The sequence below is a fragment of the Prinia subflava genome, chromosome 19 (assembly GCF_021018805.1).
Source record: "Prinia subflava isolate CZ2003 ecotype Zambia chromosome 19, Cam_Psub_1.2, whole genome shotgun sequence".
NCBI lineage: Eukaryota > Metazoa > Chordata > Aves > Passeriformes > Cisticolidae > Prinia > Prinia subflava.
The window spans coordinates 10919182-10945896 of NC_086265.1; the positions used below are offsets into that span (position 1 = coordinate 10919182).

The window sequence follows — 26715 nt, forward strand, 5'->3', positions numbered from 1 at the left end:
AACACAGTTTTTACCCAACAAATCCAATTTGCCTTTTGTTTTCTCTTTAAGCCAGTTATACCAGAGAGTTGTTTCTTCTCTGGATTCCTAAGCCATTACATCAAAAAGACAAACACTTCCACATGATTCTACGTTGCAGAAAAAAACCTGTTGGACTACCAGTCAACATCTTGGCCAACATAAAAACTTAAGGAGGCAAATCCAAAAATTCTAAGAATTTGTTTCGCTCACACATGTCAAGAATAACGACCAGAAAGTAAATAATAATTTCATAGGAACTACAATTGGTTAATCTGTTATTTTTACAGTGGATTCATTAAATAGTAATTGTCTGGACATGGCCGTTGGAAGGAATTATTCTCATCACCTTCAGAGGTCTGTAACATGGACATGCATGTATGGAGCAGTTGATAAAACTTCCCTTTTAGCTGGTGCAAGAAAAAAAGAGCTCTGCACTGGAATTACCCAGGCTAGTTTCTGACTACCATGCCAGTGTGAGATTGAGTGACCTCTGGAAATGACAGCTCCTCTCCACTGCCTCTGAGGGAAGCACTGAGTGAGGAGCTCTGAAGTAGCCACCTACATGCAGATGCTAAATCTGCACAGATGAATCCCACTCTTACTGTCTATAAGGTAATGTTTAACCAAGATTCGCTAGTTAATTAAGAAGATATTTTCATGGTTCACCATAAATATTTGTAAGTCATAGTGCAGTTGCCATTCCCTAGCTACCAGCCCTGTTTCCTCGTTAGTGACTGGGCTGGCATTGGCTTCCTCCTCAGAGTATCTCAGCAGTGCTATTGGTCATGGCACTGGACAGGCTCCACTGGAACAGCACCAGTAACCCAAATTTTTATCAGTTTTTCCTGGAGATCCAGGCAGTATTCTAGCATATATTCCCAGTGTGTTTCTACTGTTTTTCTCTGCCTGCTTTCTGTATTTTCAAACCCTGCCCAGACACCTTTATCTTCATAAACCGCACGAATGCAAATACAATTAGGCAGCATAGCAAGTGTTGATGTACAAGTACAGTCGACACAGTTGTGTTGTGGAAGGAAACAACACAGTGGAGCTCAATTGATTACGATTCAGAGTCATGGCACAGTAACAAAAGCTCAGCTGGGTGTTCAGCTCTGAGAGGGCTTGCTGTTCAGAGAGGGCATGCACCTGGTTATTATATTCCTTCCTTTAAAAGAGAAATGTGTGTATGATTCAAAAGGAGACTTACCTACCAGCTAAGGGAACATCTTTCTGAAGATAATACAATTAGAGCCACTAGGCTGGATGTTCAAGTAAAGAGTTTTGCCTCTGAATATTACCAGCTCAAGTCATAAAATCCAAATGTTGGAATGTGGTAACAAAATATGATTTTTTTGTATACATATCTATTTATACATATATATGCATTAGAATATTTTTTTTAGTTTGGATGTCTTATGAGGAAAGAATGAGCCTCTCTACTGTTTTTGTTACAGGGCAGGATTCAAACCAATATACAGGAAGTTTTTTAAATATAATTTAAAGCGCTCAATTCAGTAGGTTAATGCATATGATGCTAACCAAACTCATTACAAACTGAATGTTTCCAGAATTAATACTGTTGCACTGGAGCATCTCTCTGTACTGCCAGCAAGTTGATTGTTGCAACAGGGCCTTGGCAAGAAGATTTTCTCTCAAGATGCCTTTCTGTGCCTGACCTTTTAAATTTGGCAGAGTTCAGGGTACCACAGTATAAGCCATTTTGTGATAGGAAGATATTCATATATTCTTACCATTGCTAAGAATCTATTGAGCTTCCATGTTGTGTTGCTCAGTAATGGTAGAGCCTTAATCAATCATTTCAGAGAATGTTTTTAATATCTTTTCGATCTGTTTATGTCCACAACCAGATAAACTCACCTTAATTTGTAATTCAGTGACATTTATGCAGGTATTTAAAATTCTAAGGCTAGCCTACTTCAAATTTGAACAATTGTTCTATTATCATATTGTTTCTGTTCCCTGACTAGATGTGCAATAAGACCTCTGATAATGTTTCATGCTGCGAATGTTTCCAAAAGCAAATCTGAACTTTGCCTCATAGCTGTGATTACACAGGTGTGTCAAGTTTGCTTTTTGCATGTGTGCTCACAAAAAGCAATGGAATACTGAAGACTTTATGTATTTTTTTAAGTTACAGGAACAAATTTTTGGCTACTAGGTTCAAGAGATCAACAATTGTTTTAGATGTGGCAAGAAGAGGCTGATATGCAGTTCAGTATTCTATCAGCACAATATTATTTGCTCCCACAGGTCAAGTAAATATACAATGGTCTAAACAAATTAAAGTATCAGGTAGCATCAGGAAGAGGTAGGAACCAGTGACTTTTAACACTGCAGCCTACAATTCCCCCTTTTTCCAGAGAGGCCCAACTGTACCCTGCAGTCCTGAACGGTGCAAATCCTATGTAACAGAAGTTAAAGCATCCATAAAGTAGTACCAGTAATAACCTACCACATAGACAAAGAACTGAATTATTGGATCTCTCACAGTCCCCTTCTCTGCCAACACACACGGGTTATAAACTAAAATTAAATGTTTACAGAGGATATTACCCTGGTCTGTGACAAGAAAAACCTCTCTCTTTGCTGTATCCATGGCATAGCAGATCGACCCTTTTCCCACTTCTGCAGTCAAGGAAATGAAGTACAGCCACTGATATTGTGGCCTCTTGGGATCATACCTGGAAACTCTTCTAATTCACACTGTGATTTAGGCAGCCTCAATCTGGCTCTGCAATAAAGGCTGGATCACGAAAATTCCTTTCTCCTTCAGACACTAGAAGTGTTGGAGTTTCTCTGTATTTTCTACAACTTTATGTTGATTTTCTAGTGTCTTCTCATACTGGAAAGCAATGAACTCCAAGTAGAAAATACCAGAATATCCTAATTCAGAAATCATTTAGGCAGAATTGACCTGGGAGAAATGAGTGATGTCCATTATAGTAAAAGTGTGCTTTGATGGGGAGGTTGGGCACACAGGCATATGGAACTCTGGGAGTACCTTTAAATATTGTAGACTTAATTACCAAGTGATAGGAGAACTTCTTAGTCAACAGCACAATTAGTCTCTAGGTATTTTCATTCAGTATCATTTCATTCTTATTTGTGGTGTTGGAAACCTCCAATGACAGGAGTCTGTAACTCATCAGAGCTTATCTATACAACTGTAGCTTTGGATTTTGGATACATTATGTTTTCATGATTAACCTGTCAAGAATTATTCATGGACCTCATTGAAAGTTTACATAAACAAGTCAATTCAAGAAAACAGTAAAGTGTTTGTTTTAAAGGAGACCAGATGGAATGCTGTCAATCTATGCAGCACAGTTCTTACTTAGCTGTGAGATATGAAGTGCAAATGGAATTTCTGTCTTTATCTATGTTGCAAAGATTTATAATTGATGCAGATACATTAACAGTACATCAGTCTCATTGTTTACCTTGGTGCCTGCCTCTTTTTATCAGAATCATCAATTATAGATTCCATAATTTCTAAGATGTAATTTAAAAGGATATGTTTTTTTCAGAGATATCTAGTTACAAAATACATGGAAGATACTATTTTTCACTACAGGTTCTTAAGCCTCTGTTGGGATTGGTCAGAGGCAAGTGGTGATCAACAGAATACAAGCAATAGAAGGTCAAGATGAAAAGATTTCAGAAAATAATACAGGTATGCAAGAGGTCAAGGACTTGGCTCTTCCTTTTAATTTTCACAAAAACCTTTAGAACTGTCATCCTTACCAATGAGCTCCTTCCTGTAATCAACACAAAAAATGGGAAGGGAGAGTTGAAATTATTTTTGTGCAGTGTACTAGTTAACAGCAGGCATGAGAATCTGAAATACACACCAAAATTGTACCTCATTCTCCTGAACTGAATAAAAGAGTTCTCAGAAAAGCCAAGGAGACACAACCAGTACAATGATGACAATGTACTGACTTGTTCAGTGCCACTCCTGTGTCTCCATCAGAGCAAAACTACTCACAGTGTTTAGTGGAGGTTTCCCTATTGTACTGAGCCTTCAGCCAGCAAAGAGGTGACACGAGCTGGGGTTTATTCCTCCTGAGCTATTTGGCACAAAATATTCTTTGGGAAGAGGAGCCTGCCAGTAGGTGTGTGCCAGTGGCACTGCATCTGAACGGGATTGCTGCCAGCTGGAAGAGACTGAAACCAAACTGGAATTGCTGTAAGGTGGGTTTGGGCTGAAAGCTAAGCCAGCTGTGAGCTCTGTAGCTATTGCCTGCCTTTGGCAGAGGTGGGGAGACACCTTATCAGGCTTTTCCTGGAGCTGAGAAATAAGAAACTTTATGTGCCTTGTTTTCTGGAATGCCTGTAGCTTTCAGGGTAGATCATGAGTTGTTCTCTTACTACTAAGATGCATCCTGAGGGGGAATTTTTCAGCCTTGCTACAATGAAGATGCAAACATATGTCAGAGATGGCTTTAAAAGGCAGTAGCCCTTTTCATCTTTTCATAGTTAAAATACTGATTCCAAAACCTCAATTTAAAAGGTTTGAGGTATGCTGTAAATGAACCAAAACATAACAAAAGCTGTGCTTTTAGGTACAATTATCCTGGCAGTTATCAATCTAGGAACAGTGTGATATGTAACCAGTGGCACCTGAGATCACTGAAAATGCAGATCCCACACCTCACCCCAATCAGCCAAGTAATCTGAGTGCCCTCAGAGACGTCCTTGTAGTCCTTTGAAAATGAAGTTTTCAAGATGAAATATTGTTCTGCTGTGCATTGTGGATATTTCCTTCCCACCCTCTCCCCTTGGTAAATCTGCTTTGTGAGTTTAACGTGGATTTGGAATCCCTACAGCTGCAATAGCTTTTGCACTGTTTTGACCCAGTATGGCTTAGTGAGACATTTGTGTGCAGCCCCTCTGCTGAAGGCTGTGTGTGCTGTGGGTAACCTCCACCATATGTATTATTTTGTGTCCCAGATCTGTGCCTGTTTCACAGAGCTGTTTTTACAACGGTATCAACAGTAGATTTTTAGTGAGCAAAAAGAAATAAAATGGTGAGTCATCAGCTTTCTTCTTGCATATCTCATCTGTGTGAAATGCAGATTGCTAACTAGAATAGTTAGGAATCAGCGATAAAATTCCAGCTTTATGTGCCATCTTAATAGTAGGCTAGAGTGTTACCAGAAGCAATTTTTTCCTGGTAATATGAGAAATGAATAACTAGGGATCCACTGCTGAATAATGAATAAACGAAAGGCTCGATTAGCACCTTTCAGCTTTCAGATAATTTTAGAGCTGCAGCTACTTGAGTCAAGAAGAGATGTCACTGAGAGTAAAAGGAACAGAAAAGCAGCTACCTGACATGCAGTTGTTAAAGCTGGGCTGTGAGGGTGCTGCTGGACATTTGGCTGGCCAGTGAGGCTCCCCCTTCAGCTGCCAGGACAACCTCATGCAGACAAAACTGCAAAATCTGGGGGGTTACTATGAACAGCAGTAGATCACGTGTGTAGTCTCATAAATCAACCCGTCAGTTCTCAAAACATGATTCAAGAGCCTGCTTCAGACAGAAGGAGTGAAACTACCAGGGTCCCAAAACAGTGAGCTGACCTCTATGTACCTTCAAGAGGAGGAGACAATCCAGTTAGGGTGTGATACAAAAGGGAAACTTCTCTGACTTCAGCAAAGGAGAACTTGTACTACAGGAGAGAGAGATTATTTAGAGACAGAATTGAAGGGCTAAAGGATAACTAAAAATGTAGTATTATTGGCTGCATGACTAGGGAGTTTGTAGGACTATAGAGAATAAAAAAAGATTTAGGAAAAATATCTGAATGATAAGAATCCTCTTACACGCAACACAACTAACAGGAGCAGTGATTACTCCCCTCCCCTTCTCTTCACACACACACATGCATACACAGAAAAGTACTGGTAGTGTTAACAGAACACCAAAAAATCATCACTATGTGCAACAAAATTTGAAGTTACACCTGCTAATATTACTAGTAGTAGTGCAGTTACCAAAGAAAAATAAAACATCTAGAAAAATCATTGGATTTTGGTTTATCCCTAATAACAAAAATAAATCCATCTCTCATTCATATGTTTCAGGTTTGGAGAAAAATAATAATTTATAAGCTTGCTTGAGGCTGAAAAATAACAACTTTGCCCAGCTAAATATAAATCATAGTACTCCTATTTTAAAGTAAATACCCAGATCAAAAATCTACACAAGCTTCCTCAACAGATGGACTTACATTTAGCAGCTTGTTTTGTCACCTATCAATTCAAAGAGTAATCAATACTAATCAATATACAATACCTAGTGTTTTATATTTGTTTCATAGATAAAAATCTATTCCTGGAATGACATGAAAGCCATCCACAATTTTGACAGAGTCAGAATAGCCCTATGAACACGTGGAGCCATCCAACCAAGCCTTGTCATAGCATGACTCAAAATGGATGTGGTCAAATCTGGCCTCACCAGTCTCCAAGACTGATGAAACCTAGAAACAAACACAGTGAATAGCAGCAGAAGCCAGGCTGGGAACATGTGCACAGAGCAAGAAATGAATGTGGAAACACAATGATTCTGATCATGCTTCAGCATTTCCTAGAAATACAGTCACACTGAGATCATATAAAAGCGGGGAGCTGCAAGTTAAATTATTTTCATATCTATTCTTACAGAAGTTCTCAGCGTAGATATTCTGATATATGAAGAGTATGAATCATGCACTAAATACTGAATTTTCACCAGTAAAACAATCTACATTGCTGGCACTTTGGTATCCTGCTTGCAGCATTGTTAAATAAATTGTGTTTATTTTTATCCTGTTCAAAACCAAATACAGGCTCATTTCAAAACCTACTGAAATCAACAAAGCACTACTTTGTATGGTAAGTGGATCACAGCCACAGCACTTTACAGGGTTTGCAATGTTTTTACTGTTATTTTCTCTTAATAAATACTGTCACTGTTTCTGATGAGGAGGAATTGTAAATACCCTCACCCCAAAGTGTCAGCATAGGGTGCCATTTCACCACAATTACTTAAGTTATTCTAGCTCATTTCACATTCTCATTTAGTGCCATATAGAAATATTTTTCATGTCAGTAGAAAAAGAAAGGTTGAATAAGAGGAAAAATCTAACATTATCTAAGGAACTTCAACTCTTCAGAGCAGAAGTGGTGAAAAACACACTAGGACTATTGCTAGGGATGTTTGCACTGCTGCTTTAGCTTCACCCTTTGGATAAACCAGGCCTTCAACCTCTTCAAATATGCAATCTACGTCTCCATCCATGACCAGCTTGCTTATTAAAAGAAATTTTATTTCTTTTAATTTTTAAATTAAAAAGCATCTGATGAAAGGAATTTAACCATGCCAGTGTCCTCTAATATTCATTGTGTGTTCAACACAAGTTTCTTATAATCAATGGTGAGTTGGGAGCCGGCAGGGAGTGACTGAGATCCCTGTGCCGTGTGCTGGTGGGTGTGTGACTGCAGCAACTGCAGCTGGGGTGTGAGGAGGGTGTGATCACCCCTCCAGAGGGAGGGAATGGAAAGGAGACACTGGAGAGAAATCCCAGTAGCTGCTAAACCTCAGAAGGCTGTTAGGTTCTTTCTGGCAGCGGCAATTAGTGGGTGGTGGGGTTCTGTGTTGGTGTTTTGTTTTGGTTTTGTTCAGGGGGAGGTGTCAGTGAAGGAAAGATGGGAGCTCAAGGGGTTGATGCATCACATACCAAGGTAGTTTGGCTTTTTTGTGAGTGAAAAAGGGCTTAGTTTCTATAGGTCTCTACAGAACTTTATCTAGATGGCAAAATGATGGCTTGGCTTGGCTTTTGAAATGAGGTGTTTATTAGCCATTGTACAATGCTGTACTTAAATATTTCTGGTTTCAGAGTTATTTTCTGTGAAGTAAAGCATATCTGTGTTTTGGATTTGGCACAAAGCAATTTCATATCAAACCCATAACATGGGTAACTTCCTTCATATTCATCTTAAAAAAACCCCTCCTTTGAATTAGAGAGTAACTCCAACAGGAGCTCTGTGTGAGATGTACCTGCTGAAGCTCCTGCAGGCAGCAGGAGTGTACGACTGTCAGAGCTTCTGAATTTCAAAAGAGAAGCAGAATGAGACCAGGCGTAGGCTGCAGCTGTAATCTGTTCTTGGTAGCATCCAAGTCCTCTCCCATGAGTCACACTTCTGAGAACATCGTGGATTCTCTTTAGCCTCTTGGGATTTATTTTTTTTGGCCCTGGACTGCAGTCTAATACTTCTTCTACTTCTCATCTCCTTTCTGCGGATAAAATAATGTTTAATTTGAGTTGTTAAGATGAAACCTAGCAAATCCACAGTTCTGATGTAGATACCTTCTGACATAGTTCAGACGGTTAATTTTATGTGTGGCCTAGGGCTGGAAAATACTCTCTACCCTACCTTCCAAATTAATCCCTGATGGTAGTCCTGCCTTTTATGCTGATATTGGCACTCTCTTTCTTTCTTTCTTTCTCTTATTATGTTAGGAACAGCATTTTAATCCATGATTCTTTTTGGGAGGTTAATAACCTGACAAAAGTGCTGAAGTTTTCTTGTTCTTCCCTTAATTAGACTATCATGAGAACTATTGGCATTATTCTTTCACCGTACTGCTTTCCTCTCTTCCATTTTGACGTGCTCCTCACTGTTTTTTCTGCACCATGTTGCTCTTTCCTCTCATGCTTTCATTGAGCTGCTGCCTCTGAACTCCCTTACAATTCACGTGAATCCTCTATAATCTTTTTTTGACTTTTTCTCATGTTGGTAACTTATTGTTCCTGCACACTCATTCAACCTATATCTGTTTTTCTGTTTTTTCATTCACCAAGGTTCTTTTGATTTGTTCTCTGTGAAACATTACTCATTCTCTGTTGCTTAGTTCCCAGCTTTAACTATCACACTGCCAGTCCTCCCATGCTTTCACCCAGCCTTTCCATGAATTCAGCGTTTATTACTTCTACAGAAATGGTTCCTGTATTTCGCTCTTCTCCTTCCAAAACCTTTTGCTCTGCCTCTCCCTGCAAGGTCTATTCTTGCCAACCTTCCGGTCCTGATCCACTCCCAGCATTGTCCTTTCTCTAGCAAAACCATTCTGATGGAAGTCTGATGACCTAGGCAATTCCTTCCACCGTGAACACCCTGGATTTATTCTCTCCTTTTTTTCTCCTAGTGTAATTAAATTCCATATGTGCAGACCCATCTTTACGGATTCTGAGTCAATCCTTTCCCTCTGGTCTTTTTTTTTTTCCTGTGTGCAGATTTCTGCTGATCTTATGCCAGTATGATATAGTAAGATGTGCCCATCTGCTCTTCTTGTCTCATCTTTCCTTCCTCTGTTGCTATCTCTTCCTTTTTTAATGCATATGGGATTTCTCGCTTCCTGTGTTTACACCATTCAATTTACCCTAGAAATCTTACCTAGCTTCTGTGGCTTCATTCTCTCATTTCTTGCCTTAATCTTTGCCCTTCCTCCAGTTCTTTCCCTTAAAACCAGCAGAACAATTGTGATATATTTCTGTCTCTAAGATGCTTTCTTATGCATCACCACAGATAAAACTCATCTGTTGTTTCCAGGATTCCCATTTACTGGAGCATCTTTTCCTTGCCTCTTGCTTGGCCTCGAGCTTCAATCTTTGAATCTTCACTGGCTGCTTTTCTCTATTGCATTAAACAAACCTTCTGTCTTCAGGACACTGTTATCTGTGCCCAGACTCTCATGTTCCCACTACAGAGATTCTCATAGCTCATGCCTGTCACTGGAACAGCTAAAAGCAAGCACAGTTTTGCTTTATTATGTCACCTTTTATGCACAGGAAGAGAAACTTCCTTTTACAAGGGTATACTGTTCTCCTGTTACAAATCCCTCTTAAAATTTATTTTGCTTTAACTACCAAAATTCCCTTATCTTTCATAAGGTATTGTCTGCAATAAGGTTGAATGAGTGATGGGAAATTTGCCATTACATTAATGAACAAATCTAATATTTACTAGTGCTATTTTATGTAATAAAATAATCTCCTTAGCCCTGTAAGATTCATGAAACACAACCTTGTGGTAGTGAGTCTTAGCTCTTGAATCACTCACATAAGGGTTATGGTCCCCCTAATGACAAAAGCCAAATAGCAACATGAATGAAGACATAACCTCCACCCCTGTCATCACCTGAGGTGTTACAAAATACTGAGTGGCCACTGCATTTTGTTTGCTGCTTTATTGCACACTTTGAAACGAGTCTGATGTTTGTACGTCCCTAAAGCAGATGCTGTGTGTGTTGTTTCTTCGCACCCTTGTCTAGCAGCCAGGATTTCCTGCACACCCACTGTTAGACCCACTGTAATATTCTTGTTCTTGTAATGCTTTTTAATGCCAGTCTAAAGGTCACCTCTAAAGCGGCTGCTGTGGCAGGCTCTGGGCTTAGTGAAACCGCTGTGCAGCACAGCAGCTCCCCGTGCAGTCACTGACACTGCTCTGGGTTTTTGGCCATGCAGCTCAGAACAGAGCTGTTGTAGATCTGGCTCTACTCAAGAGTCAGTCTTATGTCTGGTTGTGTTGGTGCTTCTTCTCATTGTTTCACAGTAGTTTGTGGATGTTGCTAAAACAGGTCATAATTTAAATAACTACCAAATATTTTAGGTATTAATGCTTCACAGGACTTATGTTTCCAACTTCCTCTAGTAAGCTGGGTGTGCACAGTCAAAAGAAAAATAACCAACAGGTTCTTGTTGAATGCTTGGTTTATAAGAAATACTGTGTTTTCACTATAAGTTCTTTGGTTTCCCTAAATCTTGGATGAAGCCTATATGCTAAATTTTGGCCGGGTGATATACTTAGCTAGTGGATATCCTTAATCAGCATAATTTGTATTGTGGTACTGCTAAAGTTTGTTGGATATTTTCCAAACAATAGGCAAAGATGTTTAAGCTAATGAATATAATATCTCACTGCAGCAAATCTGTTCTGTTCCATGTCAGGCACACTCAATTGTATAGTGATAGGTCTATGCCTACACAGTCATTTTCTTTGGGTTCTCCATTATTTCCTTGTAAAACTTTCTTCTGCCATGGATCACAGAATGGTATCCCTAGGTGGCAATTCTAATAGTTGAGCTCAGATTTTATGCCACAAATCTGAGTATTTCTATCAAACCCCAGTGGGAATCAGCAGATGAGAACCTAATGGACCTAGCAATTGTTCTTCCTGCAAGGCTGCTGAAAGCAGCTGGGGCTGGTAACAGAGTGTGCTGGTGACACCAAGGAGCTCATGGTATGGCACCAGTTCTGATCAGAACTCATCCCCTGCCTCGGACTGCGTTCTGAATTAAATTTTTTTAGTCATTGTCCTTTTACCTTCTTTGACAACGTTTATTGTAAGAATCCCGTCCTTACAGCAGCTTCTATTATTTGATCTTTACTGTGGCCGAGGTCCTGTGCCATGAATATGCATTTCCTGACTGACTTTGCTGTTCCTCTCATATTGGTATCTTTGCACAGACATTAATAATTTCTTGGCTCTGTCTTGGGGAGTTGATATACAGATTAGGCCCTATTTCTCAAGCAGAGATCAGGATGAATCAAGTGAAAAAAGATTATTTATTCAATATTTGAATATTTAGAGCACAGCTACCACTGAGGCTGATTATACTTGAAAACTCAGCGCATTTCTTTGTCACCAACAGTATCTCAAATTGGGCATCTAAGAAATGAACAAGCAGAAATCATCTTTGAAAAGATTAAGGGACTTAACTGACGTCACAAAGAACCCTCATGACAAAAAGGGACAGGACTTGGTAGTGTCCAGTCAAACACTCAGCTAATTAAATAATGACACTTCTTTCTTCACTCATCTGGCTAACTAACTAACTTCAATCACCATACATTAAACAGCAAATTCCTTTCTGTGAAATTATTTCAACCTTGTATTTCCACAGCATCCATATCTGGGACTCTTTTCTGGATGCTCCCCAGATTCAAAAATCTGGCCCAATTTTCTCATTTCTAGTGATCCTCAGTTCCTTTCTTTTTCTCCCTCAAAAAAAGCCTGCTTAGTAGAACACTTGATTTCTTCCTCAGTAAATGCCTTGAGTATGTCCTGATATATCACATTCCCTTGTGTCTTCTTCTCTTTCATTAATAGTATAAGAAATGATTGAAAGTTAAAACGTGCAGAAATAAGGTTTTGTTAAAGTACAGGAATTCTCAGTGGATGTGTATAATCACCAGAAACTGATTACAGTAGCTTGGCTTACACTTTTAAGTCTTACATGAGTTCCATGCCACTTCTTGCTAGATTTGCTTGAGTTTGAGTATGCTTTTACATGGGTGTCAAAGCTTTTTACAGTGTGTGAGTGGGCTGGTGGTCATGAAGATAAATGATGAGGGATAATACAGCTTGTGCCTACAACTGCAGCTGGAATTCCTGCTGCCAGCAGCATGCTGTATGCACAGTGTCTGTGCTGTGACAGTCACAGCCCCTGGTTTTGTTCTCAGCTTAGGAGTCACTGCCTTTCTACAAGATCTGGGGAAACATCTTTCCAGGCAGGTTCTGCAACTCTGCATTCCACGGTGACGTGTCAGTAGCTAATGGATCCAGTGACAATACCTGGATCTTTCCTTATGGAAGTGTTTACAACTGAATTGTGGTGATGTGTCATTCTCCTCCCCTATGCCTCTTCTCCCTCTGCTGCCATAACTTGGGAACATGCTGGGAAAGGCAGAAGTGTTTATATTACACACACATGGATCAGTTTGCACAAGCCAGGAGTGATGGACAGGGGCAAAGAGTGAGCCTACATATGAAACCAGCAACAATGACTGGTTTTACTGGTGACAAATGGATGGTCAGAACAGCTGCCCAGCTTCATGGGCTTCAACACTCTAACACAGTAACCAGTACAGAATTTTGTTCAGGTGTCCTTCCCACTCCAGGAATTGGTGGCATTCCTCTTTTGATAATGGAAATAGATCACTGTTAGGTGAGGATTTGGGGCACGTTAATCTGATCTTGTGGGAAAAGCTACCCATTCTAGTCATGACAAAATAACCCATCTATATCATCAGACTTAAAAACCCATCTTTTCTTAACATTTTGAGCCTCCAGTTGACAGGAGAAGGCAAATATGTTAGTTTAGACACACAGATACAGTATAACCTGGTCATTTGAATAATATTTTTTTTAAAACTAACTTTAGACAAGTGTGCAAGTGAAAGGAAGCTATAGGACTTTCCACTAGAGTAACTGAAAAGACACTTAACTAATTAAAAACTTACAGCCATATGTTTAATATGAAATCTGATTTTAAAAAAACATCTAATTCTAAACTGCCTTATTTTCTGAGTGTATTCCAAGAAAAAGCAAACCTGGTAAGAGGAAGTTCATTTGTATGTAGCCAGGACAGTAAACTGCAGTAATGTAATAGTTATTGAAGTTTCCTGAATTTTAAAAAGTATTGATTGGGAACATGAGAGATTTTTTTCATGTACATGGGAAAACTTGCTCAAATAAACCAAACTTTCTTACTGTAGTACCTATTTGAAAATAGCATTTACTACTCTCCTTTACAAAGCAATAACACAATCACTTCATTGTGTTACTGTTTGAAACAGGTACCCAAATATGTATGCAATAGGAATGACTAGAAGGTGAAAACAAAAAAAAAGAAATTCTAGAGTGTAAAACTAATGTGTATTTACATACTCCTGGTCTTTCCTACAATAAGGAGATCCTACTTTGCCTTTTTTGGTGTTAAACATATTAATGAATGGCGAACAAAATAGGTGATACATAAAACATTGTGGAATATGAATGATGCATCTGAATGTGTTGTGGAAATATGCAATAGGAAATACTTTACAGAATGTATGAGCTGAATGAAAACAAAAAAATATTCCAGAGAGAATCTTTCTCCCTAACCATTTGTCATAAGTGTTCGAGGCAAGTAACATGAAGTTTAAAAAAGATCTGCTTGTCTTATATAGTCATAAAATCTCCAGGCTGATCCCAAGTGCTGCTGCCTTTTGGCAGGAGTCTGTGCCCTCTTGCTGCTCCGTGCTAGCAAACCTCTTCTGTTCAGGATGGAGCCACAATAAAGAGAGGGAGGCTCATATGTGTTTCTTCAAAATTCTTCATCTATAATCACCACGATACAGAGAAAATGTCATAAAAAATTCTGCAAGTGGTTTTTTCAATGACATGTAAATGAGGCCTGTGATGATGAGGATTTAAAGAAGAACCAGTTTGAAATGTCCTGAACATGTTAGAATAAGTGTGATTAATGGAAGCAACCCTGATTTTTATATAAGAATCTGGCCCTATATCTAATACAGAAATTTCATTCCCTGAGCATGGCTAGAACGTTATTCATTAAGAACCAGCTTCCTCAACTCTAATTTTTCTGTGATTATTGGAAAAAGTGAATTATTTGAAGAAAATGTAACTCCTCACTTGGGAGGGTTTTTCTTTCGACATCTTCAGAGTAAGTAAAGTTGTGCTAATTACCATTCTAATAATGTGTACACTATTATTTTAATTTTTTACTGATTGATCTGTTCTTCATGTGCTAATGTCCTGACATACAAAGAGAAGTAAGATAAACATAGCTGATATTAAGACTCTCCTGTAGAATTCCAGACCAGGTAAGAGCAATGCATTGTGCATTTGAGGCAAAGGATTTGGATGTCTTTACATTTAAGACACCCAAAATGCTTAAATTGCAAGCCTGTTCAAGCACTGTGGTCCCTACAGGCAAAGACAAGAGACAAGCACTTCAAACTGCTATGGAGAGGTGACTTTCTGTACTGACTGGATGGTTCAAAACAACTCAGAGTAAGATTGTCATGGTTAGTTAGAAAGTTAACTACATGAGGTTGCAAGTGGTTGTAGTTACGTTTCTTTTCTCACAAAAGCTTGAGGTTCAGCATCTGGCTTGGAACATTCTATCTCTTTCCTGGTAGTGTGGAATCATTCCCTTTAATATTTATTTTAATTTATTTGTCAATCTACTTTTAAATATTGGCGAGTTCAAACAGGAAAACTTCTAAAGACTTGTAGGGCAAGTTTGAAAATGGTATTGGGAGCCTTAGTTTTAGTAAAAGTTAGTAGAAAGTTTTCTTTAGTAGACTCTGCGAGTTTCTGTAAGGATCTCAGTGCTGTGTACTTTACTTTGCAAATACACTCAGTGAGGAGCCTCTAGGCACAAGTAAGCAGGCAGCAGGAGAGGAGCCAAGGTGTGCTGGGGCAGCATCGGGGAGGGAGCTGTGACATCTGTGACTGCTGCCCACTGTGCTCAGAGCTTAGTGAGGGCTACAGGCCCTTCCTAGAAGAGAGGCAAATGGTCACCAATCAGCTGCTGGGAATGTGTTTGCTCTCTGCGAGAGTAACTGCTTCCTGCTGCTGCCTTCTGCAGAGTTCCAACCAGCAGCCTTAAACTCTACTCTGGGAAAGAATAATTGCTCTAACAGTCACTGAAAAGCTCTCTGCCCTCACTTGGGATGGCGTTTCCTGTGCTTCTTGTATGAAAATTTCACCTTGTAGTCACTGTTCCCTGTTACTGTAGCTCAGAATTTCCTGTAGTGAAATGGAAAGAGAGGAGGCTCAATAACACAGCTTGGCTATCGAAAGAAGCATGCACAGTTTGCATTTCTTTATTGGTTTAGCAAGATGCAAGTACTGCGTTTAACAATACTGCTCTCCAAGGGGAAAAAAGAAAAGAGCTGTTACAAAGATCAGTAACTCTTCCTTTCTCAAATTCATGAAGCAAAGTTAATCAGCATCTTTTGCTTCTTAATTTAGTTATTTAAATGTTCGGTGGAGATAGATAAGATGAAAGAAAACTCAGGAGGACATCTGTCTGAGTACAAGATATTGATATAAATAGAGAGGCTGGGAAATATAGTTGTGAGTCTCTCATTTTCTACTTCAGACGAACCAGTCAGAACAGAAATGTGCAGGAAAAGCACTGCCATAAGCTCTTGCTGAGGGAGAAATTGGGGCACAGCTCAGCACTGTTTGTTTTCATGTAGGTTTTGATAATAAAACACAGAAGGCTGAAAGGGAGATTTGATTTACTATTGTTCAGAAACCACATTTTCTTACTCTGTGAGCTTCAGCTGTCCCTATGCTTTTACTATAATTTTATATGTTTGCTTTTCTTTACGTATTTTTCCATCTGTATTTTCCATTTGGCATAATAAAAGGTTTAGAAGGCTAGAAGAGGAGGAAAAAGTGAGTGGCTTGCTGCAAGGAAGCGGAGTGTCTCATTCATTTCTTTCCCCATTGTTTGGCAGGTGGAAAGCACAGATTTACAGAGCTGAACTGGATCAGCTGAAGAAGTGGGGGAAGAGAAACAAAACAAGTACAGTACCAGTGAAAAGAGCTTCAGCTTTATCTTGCAGCATCACCACAGCAACCAGAGAACACGATCAGAAGAAAAGGCTAGAGCAGAGAAGGCAAAAGTGCGGCTTCTTACCCTCGGACAGAAGGCAGCAAAACCATTATGCAGAACAGAAACGGGTATTTGATGGTTCTGGACAAACTGTGGCAAAGGGAAGTGTCCCGCCATTAACAGGAATGTGCCACGCTGGGAAGGGCAGTGCCATGACATCTACTGAAGAGACTATTTCTGTGGCTGCACACCTACATGTGTTTGCACCCCTGCTGGGACTCAATTAGGTGGCTGTAGGCTTTGGGGATCATCAGGTATTGCATAGTGACCTTTTTCCATTTGGGGTGTACCTGGCACGAGAACTGAAAGCCACCGCAGATCTTTCTGAGAGACGCCAACAGAGTGAGCCAGTCTGCACCCTTCCCTTCTGTACCTGCCTGCTGTACCATGGGATGTCGGCAAAGCTCTGAGGAGAAAGAGGCAGCGCGGCGGTCCCGTAGGATTGACCGCCACCTGCGCTCTGAAAGTCAGCGACAACGGAGAGAGATAAAACTCCTCCTCCTGGGCACCAGCAATTCTGGGAAGAGTACCATCGTAAAGCAGATGAAAATCATTCATAGTGGTGGCTTTAACTTGGAGGCCTGTAAGGAATACAAACCTCTGATTATCTATAATGCAATTGACTCTCTCACACGTATCATTCGGGCTCTGGCCACCCTCAAGATAGAATTTCACAATCCTGACAGAGCATACGATGCAGTGCAGCTTTTTGCCCTGACAGGCCCAGCTGAGAGCAAAGGGGAGATCACCCCGGAGCTGCTGGGGGTGATGAAGAGGCTGTGGGCAGACCCCGGCGTGCAGGAGTGCTTTTGCCGCTCCAACGAGTACCACCTGGAGGACAACGCTGCGTACTACCTGAACGACCTGGAACGGATCGCGGCTCTGGACTACATCCCCACGGTGGAAGACATTCTGCGCTCTCGGGACATGACCACAGGGATTGTAGAAAATAAGTTCACCTTCAAAGAGCTGACTTTCAAAATGGTGGATGTGGGTGGACAGAGATCTGAACGCAAAAAGTGGATCCACTGTTTCGAGGGGGTTACAGCAATAATTTTCTGTGTGGAGCTGAGTGGGTATGACTTGAAGCTGTACGAAGATAACCAAACAGTAAGTGCACCTTCTGCTCCTTGTTCTCTTCCCTTCTTTTCCTTTCTCCTTCACCAGTATTTGGTCTTTTATCTTCCCCCCCTTCCTTCCCTCCCAAGGCAGTAATCCTGAATCTTTAGGAAAACTCAGAAGCTATGGTTCCTTTACTTGGATAGTTTTCCCCACTGGACAGAGTTAGTTATTTAATGTTACTTTTGGGAAATGGAGATGCTCTTCACATGACAGCAAATTTATTGTTTTTTGATGCCTTTTAGCTAAACATTTGCATGGTTAATTGTTACTTCAAACACCACTTAAAAAGGTAGGCAGGAGTGACATCCTGGTCTACAGGGATGGTTCATTTGGACACCATGAAGGTCCTGGGAAATGTTGAAGGTAAAATAATAATAAGTTGCCTCTCCCCTCCTTTTTTTTTTTTTGAGGATTTTCAATAGCAATTTGGGATGCAATTAATATTTAAAAGCAATTAAACATATTTTTAAATTAGTATAACATTTTTATATTTTAAATTTTCTTTGACTGTTTTTGGTTAAATCGCTGATTTGCCTTGTCCAAAGAACAGCCATTCCCATTTAATAGTCTTTAATGTAGTCAGCTTCTATTTTTCACAGCATGCAAGTACAGCAGCTATAGGAAATACATGAATGCTTACAGATACGCCAATATATATTTGCTGTGACTTTCAAATTGCCTGAATTAAGCTTCACAGGGGTTTTACCTGAATTTTTTTTTTTTTGACAGCGTTGTAAAACACGCTGTTTAAGACAAGGGAGTTTATGGGTAGGAACACTCAATGGTCCCTTTTTTGTTGGTATAGCTTATCACAGATATAATATTTCCCTATTCTTATCTTCTGTGGTGGTTTTGCAGTTTATAAACAGCACTTCTGTTTTCTTCTCTGTACTATTTTGATGAGCCATTCCATTGTCCTTTGCATGGACTTACCCTTCATTATCTGGAGATCCTTGTCTTGGCATTAGTGCCTTCCTATTGTAATAGATTTCTGTATCTGTTTTTTGTTTAGTGACCTCCTCTTGACATGAGAGAAGCATTGCCACTGATTCTTTCTCCTAATTTTCAGACATATTAGGAAAAGTATTTTACATCTAGACCCTGCCTAGGAGTTTCTTGCAATTCTTTTGACTTTTCCTGCCTTCCTGTTCAGATTTAAGAATCAAAAAGAACCACCTGAAAGGGAAAAAAATCAATATACTCTGAAAAATCCTTATGAGCATTGGTCCATACAGGACAAACAATAGTACCTACATTGGTACATTACTGCAACTGCAACACTGAGACTGCCACTCATGAGAAAAGCCCTACAAATTATAAAGCTGCAGAGTGTAAAACGCTTCCTGGTGTAGTATCTGTGGTGAAGAGAACTGCTAAATAAAACTAGTCTACTGCCAAACATAACTTACTGCTTGAGAGAGCATGTAAGAATCTGGCTGATTTATAAACTGTGAACGTTGAGCAAATGATCTGTATGAATACGAAAACTTGTGCGATCCTGTTGACAGAAGTGGAGAAATGCTATGCATGAACTCTGTCTTTATTGAAGATGCGTTAAAGTAATGATTGACAGATATGGTAAAAAATGAGGGGAAAACCAGTTCTGCACACTGTGGGTTCTGATTATAGCTGAGTCGTGAAGTCTGCTGAGGGTGAGATTGTTGTAGTGACACCAGTGAGCAGAAGGGAGAGCAAAAATAATGCTTGAATTATCGGCTCCTGGACAACTTTTCCTTTGTGTGTTATTTTAAGTGACTACATTAAATTTATCCTGCCTGAAAACAAACGACAGAAGGGGAGGGCTGACTTTTTCAGGGGTTTTTGTCTTTTTCCTGCTATGCTTCATTCTGGGTAACATTACTCCTAGGAACAAAATCACCTGAGTGGACAAACCACTGTTTAACATATGTGATATTAAGCCTGTTTACCAAAGAGAAAGATAAATGAAGAATTACGGTTCACTTTCTTCCTTCATCTTGTGTACTCTGTCACTCTATAGCAATATTTTTCCTGCTTATCTAGGGTTATCTGGAAATGTGATCTGTGTCTGGTTTCATTTCTACAATGTCTTGGGAGGTTTTTTCCCTGTCTAATGCAATAACTATAGCTTTATCATTCCTTGCACTGTAGCTGGTTAGCATGGCTCAACCACGTAACAGCTGCCTCTCCTTTTGACACAGCTGCAAAATTGTAGAATACCTTTGGACTGCTATTGATTTATTGTATGATTATTATTCCTGACCAGCACTCTGAGAAGATTGCCTTAAGTTTTTACATTCCATGCTGATTTCTTCTCTATTATGTCAAATAAATTACTTGTCTTGTTTTTCGTGGTCCTTAGCAGCTGATTGACCCATTCTATCTTTTATTACACATTAAGATGCCATCTCTGCCCTTTGATAATGTTACATTATCAAGTAATATTTTTTTGCCTTCTTACATGTTGCATCCTGTACTTTGAAGGCACTACCTGTTAATATCTAAGTGTGTCATCTTTATTTCAATTTCTCTTTAAATGAATGTGTGCTAGAGGGTGTTAAATAATCCGTGCTCTCAGAAGTCAGTGCTGCTACCTGTCCCCATGAAAAGGATTCTTGCAGTTTCTTTGTGAGTGTCCCCATCTGTCCAGCTCTGTCCTGCTGGACATTCTCACAGATTTTCTTCCACAGTGTGTAGCTGCAACAGGATTTGAGACTATGAGAAATGCTTCAAAGATGCAATAATAAAGTACATAATGAACTGAGTTAAATGAGTGTGTGCCTGAGAATTCCTGAGGTCAGTAGTCACAAGAGTGCAGGAGATACTAAGTAAAAGTTGTGCAGGTCTAAAAACAACACTGGTTCAGTAAGGTTATAAATATGGATAGTAGAGGAAAACTTCTTGCAGGTAACAAGCAATTTTTATTCCCTGTCTTACAGCCACTGCAAATGAATATAAAAATTAAATTTTAGGCTTTTTGATGCTGTTTTTTACTGTCTTGTTAGAAGGAAGATGCAGATGAAAAAGTCAAAATGGTGCAGCAAACTGTTCAGGCTAGAGTAGGCCTCATGCAACATTAATTGCTGGGGTCATAATGGAACCTCTCAATTATCTAATAATAACTGGGAAGCCTTCTGTCATATGTTAATTGTATGAATTTTGAACAGAAATCCTGTTTCTGCCAGGAATTTTTTTATCAAGTAAACAACATTGGTAACATTTTTTCCTTCCTTTTTTTTCCCTGAGGCCAAATACTTAAGGGGCTTATTTGCCTTTCCTGACAGTTCAGCTTTCTGAGTAATACAGGGTATTAAAAATCCTTTCTGGCATGCAGCTCTTTTTCTGCAATGCTAATACTAACAGGACAGAGGGGAAATTGTGATCTCTGCACTCATAGCCCTTCTATCATCTGTTATTATCAATGGTAAAACATCACGTCAGGAAACACTTTTCTGACAAACTAAGTCACTTGGGAATTCTAGAAAAAGATTGACCTAAACTGTTCCATTTTTTCATGCAGCTTTTCCATTTCAAGACTTTGCATAGTGAAGTTTGTGTGGGAGCAAAGCCTAGATGACTTCAGCACTCATGTGTGTAATCTTTCAGCACTGCAAATGAAATTCTAGCTTTTTTGCACTTAACAAAGTAATATATATAGTCCCTTACCAAAGTTTAACTTTATATAGTAATGCATCACAATTCCAGCCTTAAGACTTGTATCCAAGCATGTACCTTCTAAAATATGTAAACTGCAGTAAAATAATGAACATATGTAACAGGAAATGATTGCTCAACTGCCACTTTGCAGGTTTTTTTACTAGCTATTCTTTCAAGACTTAAGACTTATTTTTGTTTACATTGTTCATTATAATTTTATGCTTCCTATGTGAATATTCTCACATAGAACACATGGGACAGCAATTTTTCATATTTTGGATTTGTTGCCATACCCTGAACTTTACATTCTATGTAACTTCGGATACTAACAGTAATTTTATAGGCAAATAATTCTGTCTGTATTTTCACTAAATTATTTCCTCTAATTGGGAAAAAAAAGTAATAAATATGGTAATTTGCCACACTACAGAATACAAAAAATAGACTCATTCTAATGCCATTGTATGATTGCAGGAAGATGCCAGTATCAGATTGTAAAAGGCTGGGAAGCTTTGCTGTGAGGCTTATCTATTTCATGTCCATAGACTAATCCCTAAGACAACCCTGTATTTAAACCTACAGATAAGTATGTATTTTGGTCACTGCAGAGCAGTAGGCTTAATTAAAAGAAATTCATGGGGGCAAAACAGAAAGACTTTCACCTGTTTTGGAAAACTATGGCATGGAAGTAAGGGACCTACTGGGCAGTATTTGTCTGCTTTGGTATCCAGGGCTGTCAGACTTACATCTGAATTAAATGACTGAATTTCCTGACGTATTTAGGTAACAGCAGGCAAGGGCTCAAATCCCCCATGACAAATGCCTGAGAGATGATGTAGTTCTCTGTTTTTGGTCTCTGTGACTGGCTGTATTCAAAACTCCTAGACTGGGTAAGGTGTTTTGCTGTGATTTGAATGAATTCCAAGCAATACAGCACTAAGGTGAATAAAACATTGAGGCATCAGGAGTGGCAGAATGCTCCTAAATATCCTACAAACTTCAGGCTCAGAACAGTTCTTAGGTGGAAAGACATGGGTACTGAGAGATGACTAAACAGAACTTAAGTTAAAATCTCAGTGATCCAGTAACACTGCTGCTTTTCAAACTATAAGAGAAGGAAAAAACCCAAGCAAAGCCCAGCTGAATTCCAGGAATGCCGATCAGTTTTGAGGCAGTAGAGCCTGCTCTGTAAGTGCACGGTTAAAGCAGCCACCAGCACAGCACACATGAACACAAGGCACCTGTCAAGCTCTCATTGTAATGAGTCAGAAAGCCACTGCCACTGGCAGGCAGAGGAGCTTGTCATAGACACTGGAAAATATCAATTGGATAAAGAATCAGGTTCTGAGGGAAAGGAACTGAATGTCTCTGCCTCTCTCAGCAGGGATGGAAAGCCACAAACATCTTCCCAAATATACTGTCATAGGAAAGATCCAAGTGAAACTGAAGAACTGGTTATAGTAAGCAAGGAGGTAGTAGAGGAATACACCACAGCAACACAAGGTTCTTCGACAGCGTATTGTCATCTTTATGTGCAACTCTCTAGATGACTCTATTGCAAATCATTCACTCAAAAGCAAGTTGTAAATTTGTCCTTGAAAAATCCCTTCAACAGTAAGGAATGCCACATAATTTTAGGGCTGTGACAAGCCTGGCTTAGCCTTATGGAAAATATGCTTCTTGGACATGTAGAGCTTTAATCTTCAGAAGTTAATTAGATTCTCTGAAACTTAATGCATATGAAGTAGAGTGGCACAGTTCAGGCAATCAGTTTTGCTTCTTTGTGATGAAAATGTGTGGCTTTTAATGCAGACTTTACAATAAACTGTGCAGCTTTTAAAAGATATATGAGAAACATTGATGATATAGATGTAGCTTGGAAATTCACTTGACTGCATTGTAAGGGGTCAAGATCCCACTGAAGCCCAATGCCACAAAAAGAATAATATGGTTTAAGTTTAGAAAACTACAATCCATCTAGTGGGTAGAGAAGTGTTTATATCATCTCTTATAATTCTGTATGTTGTCTAGTTAATCACAGTGAATAGAAATGTGCCAACATGAAAAAAAAAAAAAAAAAAAAGGAAAATTCCATCCTGGTCTAGAAAAACAGCTACTTTGGGTTATTTTTGTAAGTGTATTAGCTGTAACAACTCTCTGTGGTATGCCAACCCTGGAAAGAGTAGTGGAGTCCAATTAGCCTTAAAACCAAGCAGAAATGCTGGAACAAAGGAGGATCCTTGCTGTTAATACAGCTTCAGAATGAGTTTTGGTGGTGGTGAATTTTTCAGAACCTTCTTCTATTATTGTAAATCAGTAATTCAGATTGCAGGTCAAATCAACACCCCTGTCAGACCAGCACTGGCCATGGACTCGCCCCTGAGCATGCTTGTTCTTGGAGGGCTACAGGATCCATCACGTTCTCTTTTATAAAATTTACTAGTAAGTCTGTCTACTACCTTTACACTAATATCCTTCCTTACAGGGTAATCCCAATAATCCTTTATACAATCAGTGCAACACTGGCAAAACCACTTGGTGGTTACACTGTCAGCCTGTTCTGGCTGAGTTGAACAGCACAGATAAAAGGAGCCGTTCTAGGCCCTGACAGCAACTTTCAATTTAAGAAAAGATAGGTATTTGTTATAGGGTGCTGGAGAGGTGATCAGTTTTATTTAAGCTATAAAGTTTTGCAAATACAAATATTCGATCACCAAATCGTATCTAGAAATATTCTCATGGGGTAGTTTGAAGCAGCACTTAATCTAGACTAGAGCCTTTTCAGAGATGCCTTCCTTTGTTCCTTTTTTTTGCATTTAAAATACTCTGTGGATGCAAAACTCTTACCCAACTTGAAACTAATTTTGCTTATTTCCTTTGTAAGGATCATTAGTGACTACTCTCTGTCAATTCTGCAAAATCCTTGAATTAAATTACTTACATGAATTTTAAAAAAATCTCAGTGACTTGGCCTACAGCTGAAATTAATTCTAATTCTGCTATACTGTTGTCTTAATCCTGGCCTGTGCCCATGGCATGTTTTAATGTAGTGTTATCTGTGACTAAAGTTACTCTTTCTGTCATTAAGTAAGCTATTAAATAAGCTTGGGCATTCATCAGATCCTAGACACTTGTAGAGATTTAGTAATCTGCCCTTGTTGCTGCAGTTTTACTGCTTTCAGCCTTTTTTTTTTTTTTTTTTTTTTTTTTTTTTTTTTTTTTTTTTGATTGTGTGCTGCCAAGACTGGATATGTATGCCTGTATCTTGGGAAAGAATTTTGAGCATCAAAATGCATTTTTTGAAAGCTATTAATATGCTCAGTTAAACTTTTAACTTGTCAACCAATGACAGTGTCCCCTGATTAGACTTCAAAATTAGCAGACAATGAATAACTCCTCTACTCTAATTAATTCAGCTCTTTAACTCCTGTCACTTATTTTTTAGATATTTAAGCTTGATACTGTCCTTTCTTTCCATTATTAAGCTGATTGAAACAACTTGCTTTCAAAATGCACAGTCCACATATTCTGTGTGTATTTTTTCTCATTATTTACTGATTGGCCACATTTTGCTCTGCAAATAGGAACCAACTCCCAGCCATATCCCATCAGTAAAAATGAACTGTTGATAATAGTATAAGACAATTTAGGATGAAATGAGAAGCAAGAATCCTTCAGTTTCTCAGTTATGGGGAGGAGCTTGTGCTTACTGATTTTGTAGAAGGCCATGGTGGTGTGTCAGAGGTGCAGCCCCCTCCAGGACAGCGGGGTGCCTCAGTTTACCACCCTGGCGTTCTCTCCCCCTGCTGTTTCCCTGCCAGCACAGCGCCGGGGTGTCCCAGCTGCTGACAATGGCTTCAGCCAAAGCTCCCAGTGCTTCCAGCAGCCTGAGCCTTCCCACTGCAACTCCGACACAGCAATGAGTTTATTTCCATTAATATTTCCCCAGATCAGTTTGAATTCCAGTGGTGTGAATGTTGATGCAGTAGCACCCTGATAATACTGATTAGGGAAGTCATTGGACTTGCCAGAGTACACTTATTTTTATAAAGCCTCTATTAGGTGTGGTCTGATAATGTGCATTCTCCTGGCAGTGCTACAGAGAGGGATGGCTGTGACAGGAGCTTGCTGAGTGCCTTTGCTGCTCTTCAGAGATCAAATCAAAGTAGGAATTAGAAATAAATAAATAAATAACCCCTCAACAACCCACACACAGGAAAAGGGAAAAAATCCAATTGAATTGGAAACGTGAGGGGTTAACAAAGGAGGTTAAAGATACATTAAAAAAAATAAAATGAAAGTTGACAAGAGTAAACGCTTTGTGGCTGTGCCTAAAATGTCCTGGAGGCTGTGTTCTGCACAGCATGTGGCTGTCATTGCTATCCAGCACTCCAGACTGAGCTTACAGCACTTAAAAAGGTTTCCAAAGGTTAATTAGTTTTGTAGAGCTAAAAAAAAGTGAAGTACCTGCTTAGTGTATAAATACCTGAAGGAGCAAAAGATGCTCAATATTTAAAGAAATATGTAATCTAACAGAGAAAGGCAAAGAACAAATGGCTGGAAGTTAGGTCAGATTAATACCAACTTGAAATAGTGGGGGGTTTAATTATATTTTTTTAGGAAAGAGGCTGAACCAACTTTTCTCTGGCAGCTAAAGGCTTTCTAAGGCTGATTCAGTTGGCAGCAAAGACATAAAGATTTTTGTTGTGTTAGAAATCATGGAAAAGCCTCCATGATATGGTCATGTGTGGGAATTAGTGCTCATTCCCCCCTAAAGGCGGTGGGATCAGGAGCTCAACTGAAGCATCTACACCAACACCCACAGCATGGGAACACACCGGGGAGCTGGAAGGGACTGCACAGCAGGAAAACCACCCAGCTGCCATCACAGAAACGTGGTGGGATGACTGGCACCACTGGAGTGCTGCAGGGGGTGCCAGGAACTGCACAAGGAGTAGGAGAGCTGGGGGGGGTGTGCTGCTCGCAGGCTGCCCTGGCACAGCAATCACAGAGTGAGGGTTTGCAGTTCTCAGAAAGCAAAGGAGGGAGCTCAGCAGAGCTGACACCTTGCACTTGGCCTGTTCAGGACTGGCTGACAGCCCCTTGAGGGGACAGTCCTGAAAGGCAAAGGAGGCCTTTGAAAGCTGGACAATCTTCAACAAGGAAATATTAAAGGCACAGGAGCAGGGCAGGCTGTTCCCATGTGCCAAAAGATGAGCCAGTGGGGAAGAACTTGCCTGGGAACCTGTCTGCTCCTGGCTTGGATGGGTGTAGTTGTTTAATAAAGAGTCCTGTGAAAAATACAACTAGATGATGAAAATACTTATCTTTGTATCATCATACATGTAGCTTAATCGTTGAAATCTTTGTTTTTCTGGAGAAGAAGTACTGGGAAATTGAACAGAATTCCAGAAGATTATATTGTAGATTCTGATTTCATTTTATTGACAGTAGTT

At 39.6% G+C, this 26715-nt stretch overlaps 2 protein-coding genes across 3 annotated transcripts in view; one reads left to right on the forward strand and one right to left on the reverse strand.

The window, feature by feature from the left end:
- RSPH14 (radial spoke head 14 homolog) overlaps nt 1-26715 on the reverse strand; it is a 74856-nt gene that overhangs the window by 23040 nt on the left and 25101 nt on the right. The window lies entirely within an intron of this gene.
- The window catches only part of GNAZ (G protein subunit alpha z), a 50776-nt gene that overhangs the window by 5074 nt on the left and 18987 nt on the right, over nt 1-26715 (forward strand). Inside the window, exon 2 of the mRNA XM_063416412.1 lies at nt 16344-17611. Within this exon, the coding sequence (XP_063272482.1) occupies nt 16889-17611 (723 nt within the window). The 5' untranslated portion in view covers nt 16344-16888. The remainder of the gene's footprint in view (nt 1-16343; nt 17612-26715) is intronic.